This window comes from Lichenostomus cassidix, chromosome 2 (genome assembly GCF_008360975.1).
Source record: "Lichenostomus cassidix isolate B80296 chromosome 2, HeHo_3.0, whole genome shotgun sequence".
NCBI classification, from domain to species: Eukaryota; Metazoa; Chordata; class Aves; order Passeriformes; family Meliphagidae; genus Lichenostomus; species Lichenostomus cassidix.
In genome coordinates this window covers 79,978,145-79,997,548 of record NC_139482.1, presented here as the reverse complement: position 1 = coordinate 79,997,548, position 19,404 = coordinate 79,978,145, and the positions used below count along the sequence as shown (strand labels likewise).

At 37.8% G+C, this 19,404-nt stretch overlaps 1 protein-coding gene across 5 annotated transcripts in view; it reads right to left on the bottom strand.

Moving 5' to 3' along the window:
- Window positions 1-854: 854 nt before the first annotated feature.
- Window positions 855-19,404, bottom strand: part of CTNND2 (catenin delta 2) — a 638,189-nt gene continuing 619,639 nt past the window's right edge. For all 5 annotated transcript variants that reach the window (XM_085052133.1, XM_085052132.1, XM_085052134.1 and 2 more), the window contains 4 exons: window positions 14,814-14,940; window positions 10,635-10,766; window positions 3,411-3,484; window positions 855-2,037 (listed from right to left, as the gene is read on the bottom strand). In XM_085052133.1, coding sequence (XP_084908259.1) covers window positions 1,777-2,037; window positions 3,411-3,484; window positions 10,635-10,766; window positions 14,814-14,940 — 594 coding nt within the window. In that variant the 3' untranslated portion in view covers window positions 855-1,776. The remainder of the gene's footprint in view (window positions 2,038-3,410; window positions 3,485-10,634; window positions 10,767-14,813; window positions 14,941-19,404) is intronic.

Genomic DNA, 19,404 nt, shown 5'->3' with positions numbered 1-19,404 from the left:
TACTCCATTTGTGGTGGGTCTTATGCTCTGAAAACTGTATGCTGAACTGTTTGTTGCCTGAATCACAGAAATGAAGAAATGCCTTTTTTTTTCCCTTCCACCATTACAAAGAGCTAAGATGAATATGCCAGTTCTTGTGGCCTCCTAGCCTATGTATCCCTTCTTTTCTTTTTAGATTAAAAAAAAAAAACAACCTCTCTGTCCATTACATTTTTTAGAATTTTACTTTAAATGCACAGAAATGGTCTTTATTTTCACATTTGAGGAATGTGTTCTGGGTGTTGGGTTTTATTTTTGGTATGGGTTAAAATAAATGATTGTCCTAATGGTTCAATAATTGGACCCTTCTGTGATCTAAACAGTTTGGAGAGTCCAGATTAAAGTCTGATGGGTCTTAATTTTCCATTCCCTCAGGGAGATGGCAAGATCAACCTCTGCCTTCCTTGAGCACTTACTGGTTGGTGGCTGGAGAGTAATGAAATTTCCTCTAGAGGAGATCAAAAGATGCTATTTTAAAGGAAATGGCACCTAGGGGTGATGGAGTTGGTGAAAAAAAATCAGTTACCTCTTCTTTTGTGAGCATGTGGCCTAGCAATGTTGGATTGCTATCGATGGTTAGGGAAGTGAGTAAGAGAAAGCACATACTGGAGTTTCCACTGTTTAAAAGAACTGAAAATCAAACAAAAACTGAAGCTTAACAAGGAGAACATTGGATGAAAAGAAGTCTTACACCACACAAACACACACACTCAAACACACGCACACGGAATACTATGCATACGTGGACACACACGAGTAAGAATGTGTATTTGTATGGTAGGTTCTTGGAAATAGACATTCTTAGCAAATATGGATGACAGATCAATTGTAATTTATTTTCTTTTAACACTGTATCATCATAAAGAAAACTGGTATAAATGAAAAAATCTATTTCAAATATCTACATCTAAAATTTTAGGCAGTGAAAAAGCACTTTGTTGACAAGGAGTGTGGAATGATGAATGTTAATTGTCAGAAACTGCTGAATGCCTTTTTTTAGTTGCCACAAACAAATTCACATATCAGAACAAACAATACTGCTAAATATTCCTTTTTGTTTTTTTGATATTTTTTGATTTTTTTTTGTTAAAACGCACCGGGGAAAAGAAAACAAAAAACTGGAAATTCATACATCTTTCAAAATTTGAAATTGAAGCAATATTTAGAACCATAGATGAAGAAACACTGTGGCATTGGTGTAATATACACAATGCACCTTTTTTTTTATCTGTAATGTACATCAAATACTTTACAACAATGCATTAACAAAAGGCAAGAAACATCTTGCTGTACAGAGGAAACCCCAAATGCAACTTGAAGCCTAGATTCACAATGAATGAGGATATTAAATAAAGTGTGAGAAGCTGTTCCCCATAAAGTATGTACGCTGCTCAGTAACTTGTGCTTAACTCTTGACCCAGATCCACTGTCATGTTCTTCCTCCTTCCTTCAGCCACGTTCAATATACAGCACTGAACTTTAGACTCTACAGGCCAACAGTAAAGTTGCCCCACACTGTAAAATATATATATGTATATATATATTTCTTTCTAATTACTCCCAGGTTTAGCTTTCATATCTTTTAGCCTTCTAAAAAAATCTCTTATTTTTTTCCATACTGGTTATCTGTGCCTTCCTATGGAACAGGCTTTAACAAACTAAATTTGCAGGAAAAAAAATGTCTCGTGGTATGCATGCACATGCACAGTTCCTGGAGCTTTTGTATCTGCCCAAGTCTCAAACCCAGGAGTCGGGAGAGGCTGGATAGTGGCTTGTTTCATAGTTAAGTTCACTATAGGGACGAGCAGCTGAGTAGAAGTCGACATAGTTGCCAGTTGACTTTAGTCCCAGGTGCATGTTGTATTCACTTGCAGGTGGACGATGATGCACTTGGTCCTCAAAGAAGGACTCGTCATAGTTTCTTGTTGAATTCTGAAATGGCTGATATGGTTCATAATCTTTTCTGCTGGGCTCCTGTGGAACTGGCTGTGTTGAAACCTGAAAGAGAATAATACCCACAGCTTGTTAGATACAACTTAATGTGGGCAACAGGATGGAAGGAGTAGACCTCACGTTTCTCATGCTCGCAACATGAAGTTGGGCATTAACATCTGCTCAAAGTACTGCTTTGATAGTGAATTAATCCCCCAGCTCTGCCTTGTCATTTTATTCCTTTACATTTATTTAATAGCATTATTACTATTAAACATATTTATTATTCAGTATTATTGCTGGTACAGACGCTGGTTTATGTCAGAAGTAGTTCATGCAGAATAGCTTACACTTCATTTTTGTAAGTAAAATCTCTGGATAACTTGCAGCTGTATAATGCAAATACTGGTGACCAAAACTCAGTCTTGAAGAATTTGAATGTAAGCAATTTACACTCCCAAGACACTAAATATTTGCATCTGCTTTTGACTGAAGTGAAATTTAGAGGGACAGGAGACACCATATCCTTAAGAACCATTTACAGTCTTCAGGGCACTAACATAAGAAAAGTGCCCTGAAAGGGGCTCTTCTGTTACTGGTAAGCAGAAGCATCTTCTTACCGCCTCCTCCAACACTCCATGTTGACAATCCTGTGTTGTTGGTGCATTGCAGCTAGTTGCCTTGAAGCTGAAGTGTTTATGATATGCAGAGAAAAAAAATCTCAGATGGACGCCTAACCTAAGGTTGCCATAATTTTTTTTCAGACAGCCCTAGTGAATCTCTCTGTTTATAGCTGGGACTTCATTGAAATCTGAAACATATAAACATATGCTGACTATCCTGGAAGACTATCTTCCGCTTTATGCCACCTCTGTAAGGTCGGGCAGACTTTGTGACTGAAAAATGATGTAGTCTGTCAATCCTCACATGGTCATCACGGGGAATACTGATGCTCTGACATCGATGTCAGAAGTGTTTGTGGATCCTGCTGAGTCTGCATGTGTTAGAAATGTTCCCTCAAGGTGACAGGAACAGTTACACTGCTATGGCCCAAACTCCACGATGTTTTTTCAAAACAAGTACCTGTATTAGACTCTGTGCAGAAAGTAAAAAAGCCTGCCTAAGTTCACCACTTTTAGCAGTCCCACAGGTGATCTTACAAGCTTGGGCCCAATATCACCATTGCACAAAGGAGTGTAACTACTTTAGTTTCTGTTTCTAGAACTGCTCTCAAGGTATAAAGGACATTCTGGACCTTATTTCATTTCACATATTCAAATGCAGATGTTTAATTTGGACATAGGAGTAAAATTCTACATGAAACAATCTGTTTGTTTGTGATATTTTTTAATTTGTGGTATTTTTCTTCCATTTCCATATATGATGCTGCACAGGTCTTTTGCCATCTGGAACAGTAACATTTCAGTCTCTGTGCTTACCTGGTTATGTTTGATATCTTCAGCAGGCGCACCATACGAATTCCTGTACAAAGTTGAGATTCCAGTGTTCTGAGCTGCAGAAGAGAGAAAAGGCAGGAAAAAGCAAGTTTACCAAACATAACTCTTCGGCCTCAAAGTGAATTCATAAGGCTTCATTAAATACATCATACAATGCCTGTTTCCCACACACTAACATCTTTAAAATCATCTGCAGACTTTTCCTCCCACTAAATGGTCATTATCTTTGCTTTGGTGTACATACATGTCCTTGGTTACATTTATTAATGGAAACAGGTCTATGTCATGTTCATACCAATTTTTTGTACTTCTTATATAAATCAACAATATAATTTCATATATACCTAGCATTCAATAATAAATTTCAGGTTATAGATGGGATTATGTAACACACATACAACAAACAGCAGTTGTAAATATTGGGATTAAGAAACATTCCAGTTCTTTCACTTCAGTTGGATGATGGGTGTTATTATTTCTACAGTAGTTTTGCTTTATGATGAAATTATTAAAGCAAAAAGGGATTAAATGTAAGTTAAACAAGTTATGCAAACTGTAATACGCAGTTACAGTGAAAAGGTCTGGCCAAGATAGTCTCAAATCCATGACTGCCATCGCTGCTGTCACTTTCTTCTTGGATGTCCTACTACTCAAATGCACAGACAAAACTGAGCTACGAGTCTGAAACTAGAAGTAATTCCAAAGACAAGGAGGATAATACATAGTCTTGCAAAAATTGATTTCCAATCCCATCCCAAAAAAACCCCACATAAACAGCAAAGGATTTTCCTTGCAAAGCTGATTCCACTGATCCCTCTGATTTGGCAATGTAGCTGAATCTTAGTTTGCCAGTATGACTTGAAACACTGTAGTTATTTCTCACATTTCAAAGACTGTGAAGGAGGTACCATTTTGTGTTGCTGCTGCACACTTTTCATGCATTATTAACTTTCCAGACATTCTAACTAATGATTGGATGAGGACTGTCATGAGGACTCTTACTTACAGACCTGAAAGTAAAACTTGAGTAGCTTGAATCAGAGTCACCAGTGGAACTGAAACATGTGGCTCATGACTTCTCTCAGGTATCTGTGCAATGGTATAAAACCTGAAGGCACCAAGAGTAGCTTTTAATACCTTCACAACTCAAACCTGAGGCTGAGGGCTGATCATCAGAGCTGAAAGCTGGATATGGGATCCATGCTACTCACATCACTAGAAAGAACCACGTTACTGAAGATGTAAGCACTCTTTCTTTTTTTGGCAATGTGCAAGCATGGACCTCTGAGCATAAAACTGCCTCTACCTTCCCCCCACCACTGAATCCTTTCTGGAGAAAGCAATGACATGGCCTTCAGGCAAAGTTGACTGGAATATACCAGTTCTGATCTTCACATCTGCCATGGGTTCCATGCTGAGGGTTTAATTTTTGTCAGTTTGATATACTGCTCCATGTTGGCACTTCATAGACCTCAGATGGTGTTTCTAAAGATCTCCAGCATGTTTGTAAAAACAGGATAAAGACAGGGCTTAAATGGTGGGTTGATAAGCTCCAACAGCTGGAAAGAGACTTTTCACTTCATAACCATTAACTGATAGAGATGAAACCCCTTTTGTTCCTTGAAGAGCTGGATGTAATTACTGACAGTGCAGAGTCCTGTGTAGGAAATGGAGAAGAGCCCTGGAGGTCTCCAAGTGCAGCATGACCCTTTTTTTTTAATGTGGAAAGAATACGAACTCTAGAGACAGATGCTGGTTGGGCTCCTCCAGCGGCAGATACTCTTACTTCCACCTGTATGCCAATAGGCTGTAACAGATAGAAGCAGGTGGGATGATGGAAAGTAGTGCTTGAGTAGTTTTCTTTGATTGTATATGTTAGTGCCAAAGAGTTGATCTGCAGAGGTTCTTACTGTTCAGGTTACATTTTGTCACTTAAGCGATCTTTGAGACTTGACTGTTATTTCAGTGGGTTTCTGTATATTCCAGCTGCAGCCTCTGCTGTAGTGTTTGAAAATACCCCTCCTGATGAGTCTTTAGTATTAGAGAAGTTTGCATCAGCATTGCTCTTCACGGTGCATGTCATGACAATATGACTCTCAGTAGTGCAACTGCCAATTCTTTCCTTGATATCATCTTTTTTATGCTGTTTTTCTGGTTTTCTTGCTTGCCCCACAAAGTGCTAGAAGAAGTTGGGTTATACAAATTCCTATTCTCAAGATCTAAAGATACTCAGTGTTTCAGATATCCATTTTTTGAAGTCCTAGTTCTTGAGAAAACATGAAAGTGACATTTAATATACTGGACTGTCATAGATGGAGGCAGAACTTCTTGTAACTGTTTTGTTTTTATGAATATATGTGCCAAGATAAGCAGGTTTGATGTTTCATGCATGCAAGTTTCTAGCAAGACATGACTGAACATACTGAGTTCAGACAGGTCAATATTGCTTGTGGTTGTCTGATGTCAAGAGTAGCTGGTGTAGGGTGCAACATCTGAGGGTGTTATGAAGAATCTGATGAAAAATAGCAAACTGGACATGTGCTAATTAATTTGTATGTTGTTCCTACAGGCAGTCAGAGACACATTAAGAGGGGGGTCATGACCTTTCCATACAGATACATAAAAAGGCATGTGGCACATATGTGCTGCTAACAACCATGACTACTCTGAACCTAGAAATAGGTCAGAGTTGGTGCATAGCTGTCCAGTGCACTACTGTGACATTTGCACTGATGTGCTCACAGATGTCACATACCAGATTGAAGTTTTACTGTCTCCCAGATCACATATTCCGCAATGCAAAATGGATAGTTTCAGCTTATGAAAATAGCTGCAAGCTCTGTCTTGCTGATTTCACTGCAGTGATGGGGATACAAACTCACAAGTTTAAAATGAAAAAAAAACCCCTCAAACCGGTAGTGATCTTTTCTTAATGCAATAAAAACAATGAGACATAAAATGCTTGAAAATAAATGCCAAGAGCTCAAGAATGAGAAATCTTGGCACAGTCCAGGTTGGAGGCTGAGGTAATTCTGATTCTGGAGGAGACGTAAGTCAAGCAATGCAGCTGCTAGCAGTGAAGCAGCCCTGCTCCAGTACCTGCTTCTGAACACACAAGCAACATGTTCCCTGGGAACTCCAGTCCCACTCTGCCATGTGTCAGTGAGCAGCTGACTCTTGCTGTGCAAAAGCAGGTAACAAATATAAAAGAAAGGACAGAATGAACTAGATGAATAGGCAGATATTGTGTGGTTAGTATCTGATTTTTCCTGACAATATGGTATATGTACCATCATAATAAAACTGTAAAACAGATAGAAAGAAAAGCAGCCAATGAAATATTAAAAAAACCCAAAAACAAACATGGCAAGAGAAGGAAAAGGTGCAAAGAGTAAGAGATAGAGATAATCCTCCAGCCACATTTCCTCACAGAAATGTCAGAACTATAGTTTAAATTAATTGAGGAATGATCAGTGTGTTCATATGCTTATTTTACATGGTATCTAAACATTGATACACGGTAATACTGAAGAGGCAAAATTGTGAGCCTTCTAAAATGAGTACTGTGATCAACTTGCAGTACTTTGTGGTTGAATTGCATAAAGGACATTATAGAACAGTACCTTTCTTTCTCCCCTGTGTTCAGTTTTCTAGGTGATACTGCTTAAAAAAACAGTCACACAGTTCCCCATAGCAGTTTTCTTTAAAGCTGACAACAGCTTTGAAAATTATGTTACTCAGTAGTTTATGTGACAAGTATGTCATTGACCAAATTCATCCCCATATATCCCAGTCACTTGATTCATGGTTTAACATTCAGCTTCCAGGCCTTGCAAGTACTTATTCTGAACACATTTACAGACACTTTGGAAGAACAAGATGCTAGCCTTTTGCCCTCAGAAACACACACTGGTAATAAGAAAGGACAGCTCAGCTGGACAGGTAGTCATCCTCATCTGGTATTGTGTAACCTGCTTTTTCTGCTGTAAGCAGCAGATCTCCATTTTATAACATTTAGTTCAAGACAGTAAAGGGAAATGCTTCTGTACCTCACAAATCTTAAGTAACAGAGGTCATTACCTGTCACTACCACTGCCACCTTCTTGCACAGTGAAAAATGAGGTAAAGTCACTGAAAAAAGATTACAGTGTATTATGGTTTATGAAAGTAATAACAGTAATAAGCCCAAGCACCTGTAACACCTGATGGTGTTTTTTTGTGTCTGAATGTGCATGGACTTTCCAGTAAGTTTAAATAACAAAAAGTATTGATGACTGATTCTTTACAACCAAAGGAAAAACAAATTAACCAGGAGTTTTTTCTGCTGCTGGAAGAGAAGACACAGCGTGTAGACTATGATGCACGTATTATTTCAGTGAAGGAACTAAGAAAGTAAAATAAACCTCAAAGAAGGTACACAGGAACCTTATTGTCCCTGTTCTGAAGGAAAACACCATGGCATAAATATCATTATCACATGCTCTTGAAGTTCCTGTTTTCTTAAACTGAATATAATAGTTGTTGTCTTAAAAATATACTTTAGGTGACAAAATTTTATTATGGGTTATTAATTTCTACAGAGAAAAGAAAATGGACAGTAAATATAAAAGGCATCACAAACCTGTGAAGAGGGCAATGAGAACTTTGATATTGAGCCTCGGTTTTTTTAGCTATCCTTGTGAAATCAATGTAAGTTATCATCTTCAGCCAAACTGTTTACTTCATAGATTCTCCATTTTCCCCAGAGGTTTCTTGACAAATCCTCAGGATGGCAGGAAGCCAACACTCCTACTTTGAAAATCCATCAAAAACCCTTCATTTCAGTCCCAGCCCAAAGGTCATAAAATTTTTGAACTATAAACTGTGAAGAGCTTTGGAGACGAGCATGGAGACAGTCATGGATAAATTGGGACTACAGCTGTGGCTCTAAACTCTGTGTAAAATCCGTAAGTCAAAGACAGCTTTGTGTAACACGTCAGTTTGGTACAAAAATAGAAGAGCAGATCAAAATATGTGTTTGTCAGGTAGAACCTGAAAAAAATCATCCATCTAAGTCCCATCCAAGTGGATATATCAGCTGCAGTGCACTGTCTAATGCACAAAATGAAATGTAGGCATTGCAAGAAACTTGCTACATGAACTTGTATTAGGCCACTCAAGTAAAGTCAAAATGTCTCACAAAATCACAAATACTGATTTGTTTTTTTAATAAAATATTTATTATTTACTGAGCTACAATTATGTTAAACAAATTCCATGTTGAACGTTGATGAGAAAAATTCCTTCTGTCATTTTCTTTTGTTCTTAAAATGGTGCTTCATTTGAGCTTAGACCAAACATGAATTTGGTGATCTGAAAGAGAAAAGGTTACTTGTTACTTCCATATTTATTTGTACATTGCTCATGTAAGACTGAGAAATATTATTACACTTTTTTGATTTGAATTTGTTTGATTTTTTTCCCTCACTGAGCTCAGGAGCTGGAAAGACAGTTGATAGCTAAGCACGATGCTGAGAGTTTCAAGTTTCCTTACTAAAAGCCCACCCAAATAATCAATAGAAACAGACAAAATACAAGACAATATTAGATGAAAACACAATGCAAAAATCAAAGTGGAACAAAGGCTGTTGAGGCAGTACAAACCTCACAATCTGAAAATTATATTGCAAGAGAAAGGAAATAATGGATGTAGGAACAGGAGAAGGAAAACATCACAGCAAAAAAGAAAATGAAAAGGGGTGTGGAAAAAGAAAAGCCCATTTTTTTTAATGTGTGGAGGGAGACAAGACCATTTGCAAGGAAACACAAATTTTCAGCATGGAGACACTGTATTTTGGTGAACTTTCTGATATAATTTGCTAGCCTGAATTTGCAGATACATCTAGAATAAAATACTACTGTTTCTGCCTTTTCCTTTTCAGCCTGATGCTCTTATTCCTGAGATCACCCTTTATGGGCTCTTGACAAATGCCTGAAAAACATTCAGTCTTGCCCTTCACAATCAGCCAAGTAAGGGCCACTGAAGTGTTTTAGAGAACCACCTCATGCAGTGAACACTCAGAACATCAGAGACACATAAAATGCAGTACCTTAACTGAATCTTCTGCACTCTCCTGTAGTAGCCCACAGAAGTAGTTGAGGACACTCCTAATTTCTGTGGTTTCCAAATGCTCTTGACTGTCAATCTTCTCTTCAGATTTTCACTTTCAGGCTGATTAACATTCCATATTGCATCTTCATCCAAGTTCCAAGGCTGGTCTTTAGGTTTGGATTACATAATCACATACAACATAGTAGATTCAGTATCTTCATATCCTGGACACAGTCTTGAAAAAGATGGATCTTATGGATGGATTGATGCTGTGTCAGCACGTTTCTGGTGAGCAGCCCATTCTGCCTCTGAGCAAGAGGGCAGGGGAGAAGGTAACAGGCATCCAGAAAGTGCAGAGTGACTTCTCACTGCAATTTTTGCCTGCCCTGAGGCAGCATTTGGAAGAGATTGTGATGCTCAGCACTATATAAAACACGACAAAATGTTCAATAATGGCTATATAAACCTGTACAATGGTGATGGAGACCAATGTGTATTTCGCAAGAGAATGCATGAAGAGGTACAGCACTGGGCAAAGCACTCAAAATTTTCTAATTACTGAAATGCTAAGAGATTAATGAGCTCACTGGAGAAGAGAGGCCTTCAAAGAAACCTGCAACAGATGCCACAACACACAGAGAAAATTACTTCATTTAAATCAGCCCAGCTGAGAAAGTAACATGGATAGACTTTACAAACAGCCACAAATTTTTTACGAATACTGACACACAAAATAAGTTAATTGATCCTGGAGAGCATTCCCTGCAAAAGATAGATATTAGGGATCACTGCACATGCTCAAAATATACCAGTTAATTCAAAGTGATGGACCAACTTCTTTCTGAAATGAAAACAAATGTAAGATTGAAAAAGAGATGCAAAATTGGATTCAGAGCCTTTCTTTTGTAAAGAACCATGGTGTTCAGAAATCATTTTCACATGGTGTTGTATTCATTCAAATATACCTTCAGTTGTATTTCTCAAGGTGGCTAAAGCTTGGGAATTAACCAAAGCAGGTTCACTCTTTTCCACAGTGCAGGAAGTCCAGCCAATCCTATAAAATCAGTGTTCTATCACAGCTGATTTTTATATATGCTATGCAAGCAAAATCTCACCTGTCATGGTGTCTTTCCTAGAGGTGTGTTCTCCCTTATTTCCATGGTAAGTGGCATTAGTTCCAGTTGATTCATAGTCTGTTTTTCTTTCTTTTAGGCTGATCATTTCCCGAGGTGAGGCTGGGGCACTTGCTAGATAACAAAAATGGATTTTATTTTTAATCATATAGGACTGAATGTAGGGTTTAACTCTTGAGTAAGCATTTCAGTAAAGTTTATATCTGTTAGTTTTCTAACATGAAGCTGATTGAAGAAACACTGCCAAATTATGGAGGAAAATAAAAGATGATGTTATTTCAAGGGCAAGGCAAATGTATTCATTGGACAATCAACTGCAAACACAATTTTATTTCTGAATGCTTTATTTCTTTTGACTTGCATCCAATATTTAAGATGATCATTATTAAAGAAAAAGTACAACAGTATTTTTTTTTTCCTTTTGCTTTTCAGTTTCTTTAACTTGTCAAAACTTTCTGGTATGGGCACTTCAAAAATGGTCACTTTATTTCCATTGAAAACACTGTTAACTTTCAGCTGTGTGGAAAAATCCTTAAAAAATGTTTTCTTCCCTTTTCTCTTGAAAATAAACAAGCCAATTAAGTTATTCTAATGGAAACATAAAGAAAAGAAGGCCTTTTTTTCCCCCTAGAAAACATATACCGAAGAATACCTAACACTTAAAGGTAAGTCAAATAATATCTCTGTCTGTAAATATCTGTATGAGTGAACAACTGCCGTTAAAGCAACAACTGCTGCTTTAAGCTATTTTTATTCAAACTAAATCCTTCATCACCTACACTCATGCTATGGCTAAAAGGAGGAAAGTACAGATGATGAAAAAGAGAAATGGGTTTTATACTCAAGTCCAACACACTGGAGAATGTGATCACTGGCACTGATCGTGAAGCCTTAGAGCTTGTGAAGCTTAGGAAAAGGAGAAAAGCAAAGGAAAAAAGGATGGCTTTCAAGTAAACTGACTTCAATGTATTTAGGTGTTGGCAGATGAAGTGCACTTTCCCTGCTGTGGAGGCAGGAGAAGGAGCACAGGGTGAGTGGCAGAACCCCCCAGAGCCTTGCAAGGGCACAGTGCCACAGAAATAACCAAAATGCTGGTGCTTACCCCACACACCCCCTGCCTCCACCAGGTACTTGATATGTCAAAAGAAGCTCAAAAGCAGTAACACTGCCTTTGTTCAAAAACAAGCAACAGAAAACAAACTAAAAATGTAACACAAACTCTTTGTGAAGCTTGATCTTGAGGCATATCTTTCAGCATCTCAAAACTATGTTACAGTTTTTAGTTAAGCAACAGGTAAGCACTTGCAGTGAACTCAGGAGTACAGAAGCACAAGTGGTGTTGAATTCTGCTTCAATTGGTTGTGCTGGCCCTGGCCTCCGAATTTAGAGAGCAAATGCAGGACAGATGTTCTTTCTTAGGAAGCCATTAGACTCGGGGATTGCTTTTAAACTGTTTGTCAATAGTGATGTAAATCTAAAGCTGATAATCTGGCAGATATAAAGAAACATGACGTTAAACTACCAAATCAGCTAATGGCAGTTTGAGCTTAATGGGGAGCAGGCCAGAATGTAAACCTTGAACAAGCTGCTAGCAGAGAGACGTTTTGTTTCACATACTCTGGTAATGGCTATAAACACTCTGGTATTCTGAACAAAATGACTGATACAGACAAAACCATCTCTCTCTGTGCCCTGTGGAATTCTCTCTCTCTCTTCCCATGAGAGGAAAACTACTTCATGGCAAGTGTTAAAATGCAGAAGCACCCTCTTTCACAGTTTTTACTGGAAGCAAACATGAAGTCATTGGTGGATATTAGACTGAAAAGTGATATAATGTTTTTCTGCTCTTATTAAAGGACACAGAAAAGATTACAAAGCTCTCTACACTAGTTTGAGCCTGTTATCACCCAGTCCTACGGATGGATGGGACAGTGTGAGCTCATTTACTTCAACTCTTTTCCCTAAGGTAAGATCCAGTAAAGCAGTATAATTCTTGACAGATTTTAATCTGAAACTAAAGCTCTCTAATGACAGAGATCACATAACTGCTCCAAGCAGACTGTTCCAGTGCTTTCTTTCCCCACTGCTAGGAAATATTCCCTGATGTCTGGCCTGACTCTGTGATGTTCATTATTTCCATTTGTCTGCTATGAAAGCAGAAAGAGTTCACACCGTTCTGCTTCCAGGCTGGCTGTTACGTGCTTGAAGACTTGGTGTGTACCTCCTCCCACCATCTCCATCTCATGTCTCTTTCACTTGAGTTGAACAATTACAGTCCATTCAGTATATTCTCAAATCCTGATTTTTCCACCTTCTAATTCATGTGTCCAACTGACAAAAATCCCCAAATAGTTTCTAAAGAACTTTCATACAGCCAGACATTCTCCTTGTAATTTATTTTTAAAGGATTTTTTTTTCCCTTTGAACATTACCTCCAATTTCTCCAATTCACTTTGAATTTCAATAATGCCCTTCAAAGAACATGAGTTTCTCCCAGGTTTATGTCACCCACAAAGGTAATATATAACTTTTGCTATTATCTGGGTCATTACTAAGGAATGAAGAACACTGGACCCAGGCAAGGCTCCAAGCAAAGCATTCTTTGATTTTGGCAATAAACAATACCCTTTCCTTGTGAATGGCTTTCAGTAAGTTTTTTTTTTTTTTTACCACACATAATGTTTTCTGAACTGTTTGCTAGTTTGCCTTAGTTTGTATACCAAAGTGTTGTGAAAGAGTCTTACTGATTATAGGATATCATACTTACTGATTTTTCTTTCCACGAAGTGCTTTGACTGTGTTGTAGCAGGAATTCAGATGGATTTAGTAAGAGCAAATGGTATTGAATCAATGTTTGTCTTTGATATGGACACTACTAGACACACAGCAACTTACATTATTATGTAGAAATAGATACTCATAGAATTATGTAATACCTTCTGTTCCTACTATCTTTGAGGTTCTCAGGTTGTGATTATTTGTTCCAGCAATTTTCTAGACCGACACTGAGCTGACCAGTGTGTAATGACATGGCCTCTTCTTCCTTCAAAACAGCCACTATTATTTGTCCTTTTCCAGTCTTATGATAACTGATGATGGCAGTAAAATTGCATCCAAAATTTAGAGTAACAGAAGTGAGAAGACAGTTCTGGCAAGAGACAGAACTAAGATCTCAGGGCCAGACAATTCAAGTACCTTGCACTTACAGTCAAAATGAGATTTTGGGGAACAAAATAAAGGAACAAGAGCCCTTTATGGACTTGTGTAATGGCAGATTTTAAAAACAGAATAGCAGCTCTCACTGTACTTCTGGCTACATTTTTGCATCTCCTCAGTTGTTGTTCTGCAGGACTAAGATGCAACTTCTAGATAATCAGCAAAACAATTTTCTTAAAAGACAAAGTATGGCACAATGGTAATGGCAATCATAAGTTTGGCCAATTTTAATCCTAAAATCTTGGTGTACCTATGGAATGACAGCCCTTGATTGAGTAAGTAGCAGAAAGCCCACTGAAAGACTGACATTTTGTTAGACCCTTTGTCTAATGAAGCTATGTTCCACCTTAGAATAAACTGAGGGGAAGATTACCTGATTTCTGAATAGAAAAATTAATTTACACTACTGTGTAAGTTGAGATACTTACATTAACTCATTGTGCAGATCATATAGGATTGTTAATAGCTGGTGTAAATATGCAATAAATGCTACAGGAAGACCTGCAGTCAATCTGTGAATTTACACATGCATATGTATGCACACATACCCAGAATAAAAGCTGACAAGAAAGTAATGTGCATCTTTAAACTTTTGCCAAGTGTGCAAAATGGTTATGAACAACATAGTGGCTTTCATGACTAGCAAAGTAAGAAACAGAATTTCCTTGGGCTACTAATGGACACCATTGCCCCAAGATCTAGTCAGGTAATCCCTGTCAGGAAAACACTTCGGGAGAATTCATGACAAGAAGTTATGGAGTATTTCTTCTGTAAAACTTTACAAGATGCTAATAAAAAAAAAATTAAACTCCCATTTTGAGCAGATAATTTGTTGACAGTAAAGAATACACTCTGTGCCCTTCCACCACAGTCAACAACAAATCCAGACGTCAGGGAAAATGACAGTGATGGATTACCTGAGCCTTGGCTCCAGCCTGGCCTTACCTGAGCGGTTGTTCGGAGACATGCGCACGGGAGAGATGGAGGGCGTGCGGGATGAGGAGTACGGTCTTTGCCGATCCCTTTCTATTGTTGAAGATGAGGCTACAAAGTGATACTGTGACCATCCATCCTGCAACACCAAGCATTTCGACAGGTCAGTGAAAATGCCACACACTCCCCCGTTTGACACAGGGTTATTTTTCTCTGGTGTTTTCACTACGGATGCACCAGCAGGCTGCTGTCCTCTTCCTGCCACTGGGTGGTAAATACAGTTTAGTGGTGCAGGATAGGATGTGCTGACTGTACTGACACAGCAGGAGAAAAAATAAAATGTAGAAAGTTCCATAAAATAACACATCTCAGAAAGACACAAATTATTAACCATGTTTTAGGCTATTTGTTTAATAGTTGCCTTTTCTTCCACACCTCTATTTTCACATTGCAAATGGCATTCTGGCTTGAAGTATTCTCCATTTTATTGGGAAGATCTGGAGTAAGTATATTGGGAATTTCCAGGATTACCAAACTGCACATCTATGTAGCTTAGTTATACTAATTGCCCTTTTGTTCACACGAGAGAAAAAGAATCAGTGCATTTTCCTTGCTGCAGTTTTCTCCAGGGTGTACAGAAAATTCTATTCCTTCTATTTAAAACTGTCTTAATGGTGATGCATTAAAAAAACCCCAAGTAATACAAATACTAGAAACAGCTAGTTCAGAAATAAAAAAGGAGAGTTTAAATATTCATATTTAAAAATATTCATATTAAATATTCATATTTAAAAAAGGAGAGTATAAAAATTCATATTTTACTCCTGCACCATCATATAATGCAATAATACAAAATGATGCGCTTCACATTTTTAAAATCATATTACATATAGTCTGAGACTATCATGAGCATAAACTGACTTCTTATAGTGTTCTTATTAAATGACAGTATTTTGAATGTCTTCAGCATTGATAGATTGCAACTGTCTTTATCAGTGCTAAATGTTAAGTCTAAATCAGTAAACATTGAGATTTCCCAGTCTCACACAGTTTTAAAAATGCCTCCTTTCTGTAAGGCTCAGTGGAAATTGAGTGAAGCACCAGACATGGTGCTAAACAAAAGTTTTGCAATAAAATGCTGAATAAAAATAAACCAAACTAAACATTACCAAAAACCATTTGGAATTTTCCTCTTGCTTGCAGAAGAATAATGCACTGTTGGGGTAGTAAACACTATTCCCACCCCCTAACTCAGCTACTCCAGACCTCCATCAATGAATCCCACTGCTTCCCATGCTCTGCCTTTGCTCAAGGTATCTCTCTGACTTTGTCCATCTACACAAACTATGAGCACCTGCCTCTCAGAAGAGAAAATGGCTTGAAAATCCCCTTTCCACGAAACTCCTAGGAAAGAGAACTCAGCAAGACTGTGACACAGCAGGAAGAAAGAAGATACTCACACTTGTAGTGAGAAATGCTATAAGCAAATTAGGATAGACAGAGGTGACACCTAACTACAGATTCTGAATGTCTGTACTCCTCATATAATGCACAAACACAAGTGTACCTCAGTTGCAATTTCAAAGACAAAAATGAGGAAGAGTGAAATGTGGGCTATGGCTTTTACAGTAGAGCCAGGACTTTTCCCTGGAGTCAAGAGTGACTGTTTGTCCTCTATCTCTCATGTTTAGGACACTTCATTAAACTGCACCTCATATTTAATCACAGTCATATAAGAAAATGTAAGGAAGAAATATAATTAATTAATAAAAAATAGTAAGAGTAACTTTAAAAAACAAATACTTAAACATTAATACCACCTGCTTAAACAAAAATTTTCTATATACAACCTTTCCCATCTATATCTAGTCTCCAAAAAGCAGTTTCTACACAAGGAACATCCTCCAAGAGGGAGGATTCATGAGAATGAAAGAAAAACATCTCCAAAGTCCTAACTTCTTAAATCGAATTGGAAATTACTATATATAATATGTACATATATATAAAATACATGTACTTTAAAAGAGCTGTATTATAGCTGTAGTTATAATGAATAGTGTAAATCCAATAATCTTATCCAAGCATCAAGACTACAAGTAACATATGTAGCACTATTTTTTAATCTCTGGTTAAAAACAACTTGTGCAGTGATTTCTCTATTATGATACTGAAGGAGCAAACATGTGAGAAGCCCATGCTTTTATCCCGATGAAGAAAAATGGTTTCCTTCTTTCTCCTTCCCTGGGGTCAGAATTTCTTACCAGAAAGGTAACTGTATTTCACTCTGTTGTAGTTTTCTGATTATTTATTTTCTTTTAAACAGATTGAAGAAGACCAAGATATGAAGAGGACAGGCTTTAGATCTGATAAAAGGAAAAGGGATGCACTATTTATTACTCTCTTCCTGCAGAAGGAAGAGACATCAACCATGCTTACATAGAGCAAGGCAGAGATGTTTTGTGGATCTGGATACAGTCATAGCCAAGTACACTCTCCTTTTGCACTCTTGCTTCCCTCAAGTAAAACCATGGCACATTGTTCAGAAAAAAGTGACTTCCCCTAAGTCTTTCTTCCTGCTGTGTATTCCATCTGTATTGCATACATTAACACCTGCAGCCTGGTTCTGATGGCATGTGGATGAAATAAATCCCTGACACCTGCACTGTCCCATGGACGCTGCAGGAATAGCACATGGCACCAGTTTTGCTGTGCAGGATATCAACAGGTACTTTGTCAACGATGCTTCCTCAGACAGCATTGTCTTGCTGTGAGCAGTGAGGAAGCTCTGTTTGGGATGCTGGCATTAGCACTCCTTTCTGCAGTGGATATTTTTCCTTCTCTTCCCAGAAGATTTTCGTTCTTCTCTCTGCTGACAGTAGTGCTTATAATGAGGTCTTCAAATAAATTCTGCTACAAACTCTCAAGCTGGCAAGCCAAATCAGTTCAATAAAACAAGTGAGGCAGACAATAAACTCTAAGACAACTATTGTAGTGACTTGGCATTGCTTTTGACTAAGCAAGGCATACTCCTATCACTGTACGATGACTTTCATGGTGTTTTTCAACAGATTGTGGGCAGCTCCCAGAACTCACAGTATTTCAAAACCATAATACTTTTAAGTAATCTATCTTTAGCTCCCTTCTGCTGCAAGGAACAACCCTCTTGTAAAGGTAAAACAGTTTGTAACAAATTTATTAAAAGTATCCCCATCAACAATTCCAAAAGCTATTAGCGTTAAATATTGAAACTAATTTTTAAGAGCCTAAAGGGGGTATTTTCAATTTAATGGCTAGATAAATACCACCTGACATGATGGCTGCTTTCATTAGTTTGTTTCAGGTCTACTGCCTGTAATGAAATTTAATTAAATTGATTTGGGGACTTAAAGGTACAGTATGCATCAGTGTCCTGCAGAGAAGAAAGCTAACTCAAGAGCAAAGTATGTGAGACTGAATTTAAGAAACCAATTTACTAGCCACAAACGTGATCTAGGAGAGGAAGAGTAAGACAAAAGGATCTGACAAACTGGAAGGAAATTCAATGCAATTCTGTTATGGAATGGGTATATTTGTTAAATGGCAGTAATTAATTAATAGGTGGCAACTGCACACTACAGGAAGGCAGAGAAAAACCAGAGTGAAGAAATACCATTATACATCCTTATCATCTCTTCCAAGGTATCTTCTCCTGGGCATTTTTCTGTATTTTGACTACACTGAATATATCTATTACACCATTATATCAATTATATTTCATAAAGTCCAAATGGTAAAGCTTGGTTAGCAGTGACATGTTTCTGACAATATCTTCTTGGAAAAGCTTCAGGATTAAAATTTAGATGGGAGCTGAATGATCACTGTAGAAAATGAAAGTTACATTGTAGTCTTTCTGATCACCTTTTACTGCGTTTAAGGAGTGAACAGGTTCTTCATCTCCCTGCTCAACTTTCAGACATTTTGAAAAGAAATAATTTTTGTCAGGCCTGTGAAAAATTAATTACTTTGTCAGGGTGACTAAACTTACTGTGCCAAACACCTATTGCATGCGTCCCATGAAAATATAATTTGTTTTTTCGTCCTTTTCTTAGTATTCTTTTTGTGTTTAAAATGTTAGGGCAAAATGGAGAGCAGACTTTTATTGTGTTTGCAAGCATTTCAGCTTTTCAGAACTGTCTGCTAGAGTAATCTTTGATTTGAGGAGATGATTTGCAGAGGTGGATGATATCAAACTCACCATTTTCTCACTTGTAGTACAGTAACATTGTGAGGACTGAATTAAATTAAGCCCTGATGGGAACTGACTCCATGTTGACCCAATAGGGAATCAGAGCTCCTGCCTGAAGAATTCACAGACAGTAGAGGAGTGAGGTGGCCAAGGAATGGCCAGGAGTCAGGGATGGTATGGTGCCTAATGCAGAAAAAACCTCATGGCAGCCACTCAGAAAGAAACTCCACTACAGTTCCTGTGCTAATAGGAATGCAGCAAAATGAAAACAAACCATATCCTCTGACTGAATATGCTGAATCAGCTGCTGTAAGAAGACACTGACTTGAAAAGCACTGAGCAGCCTAGAAAAACTGTACAGTGTGTGATGGCTACGTG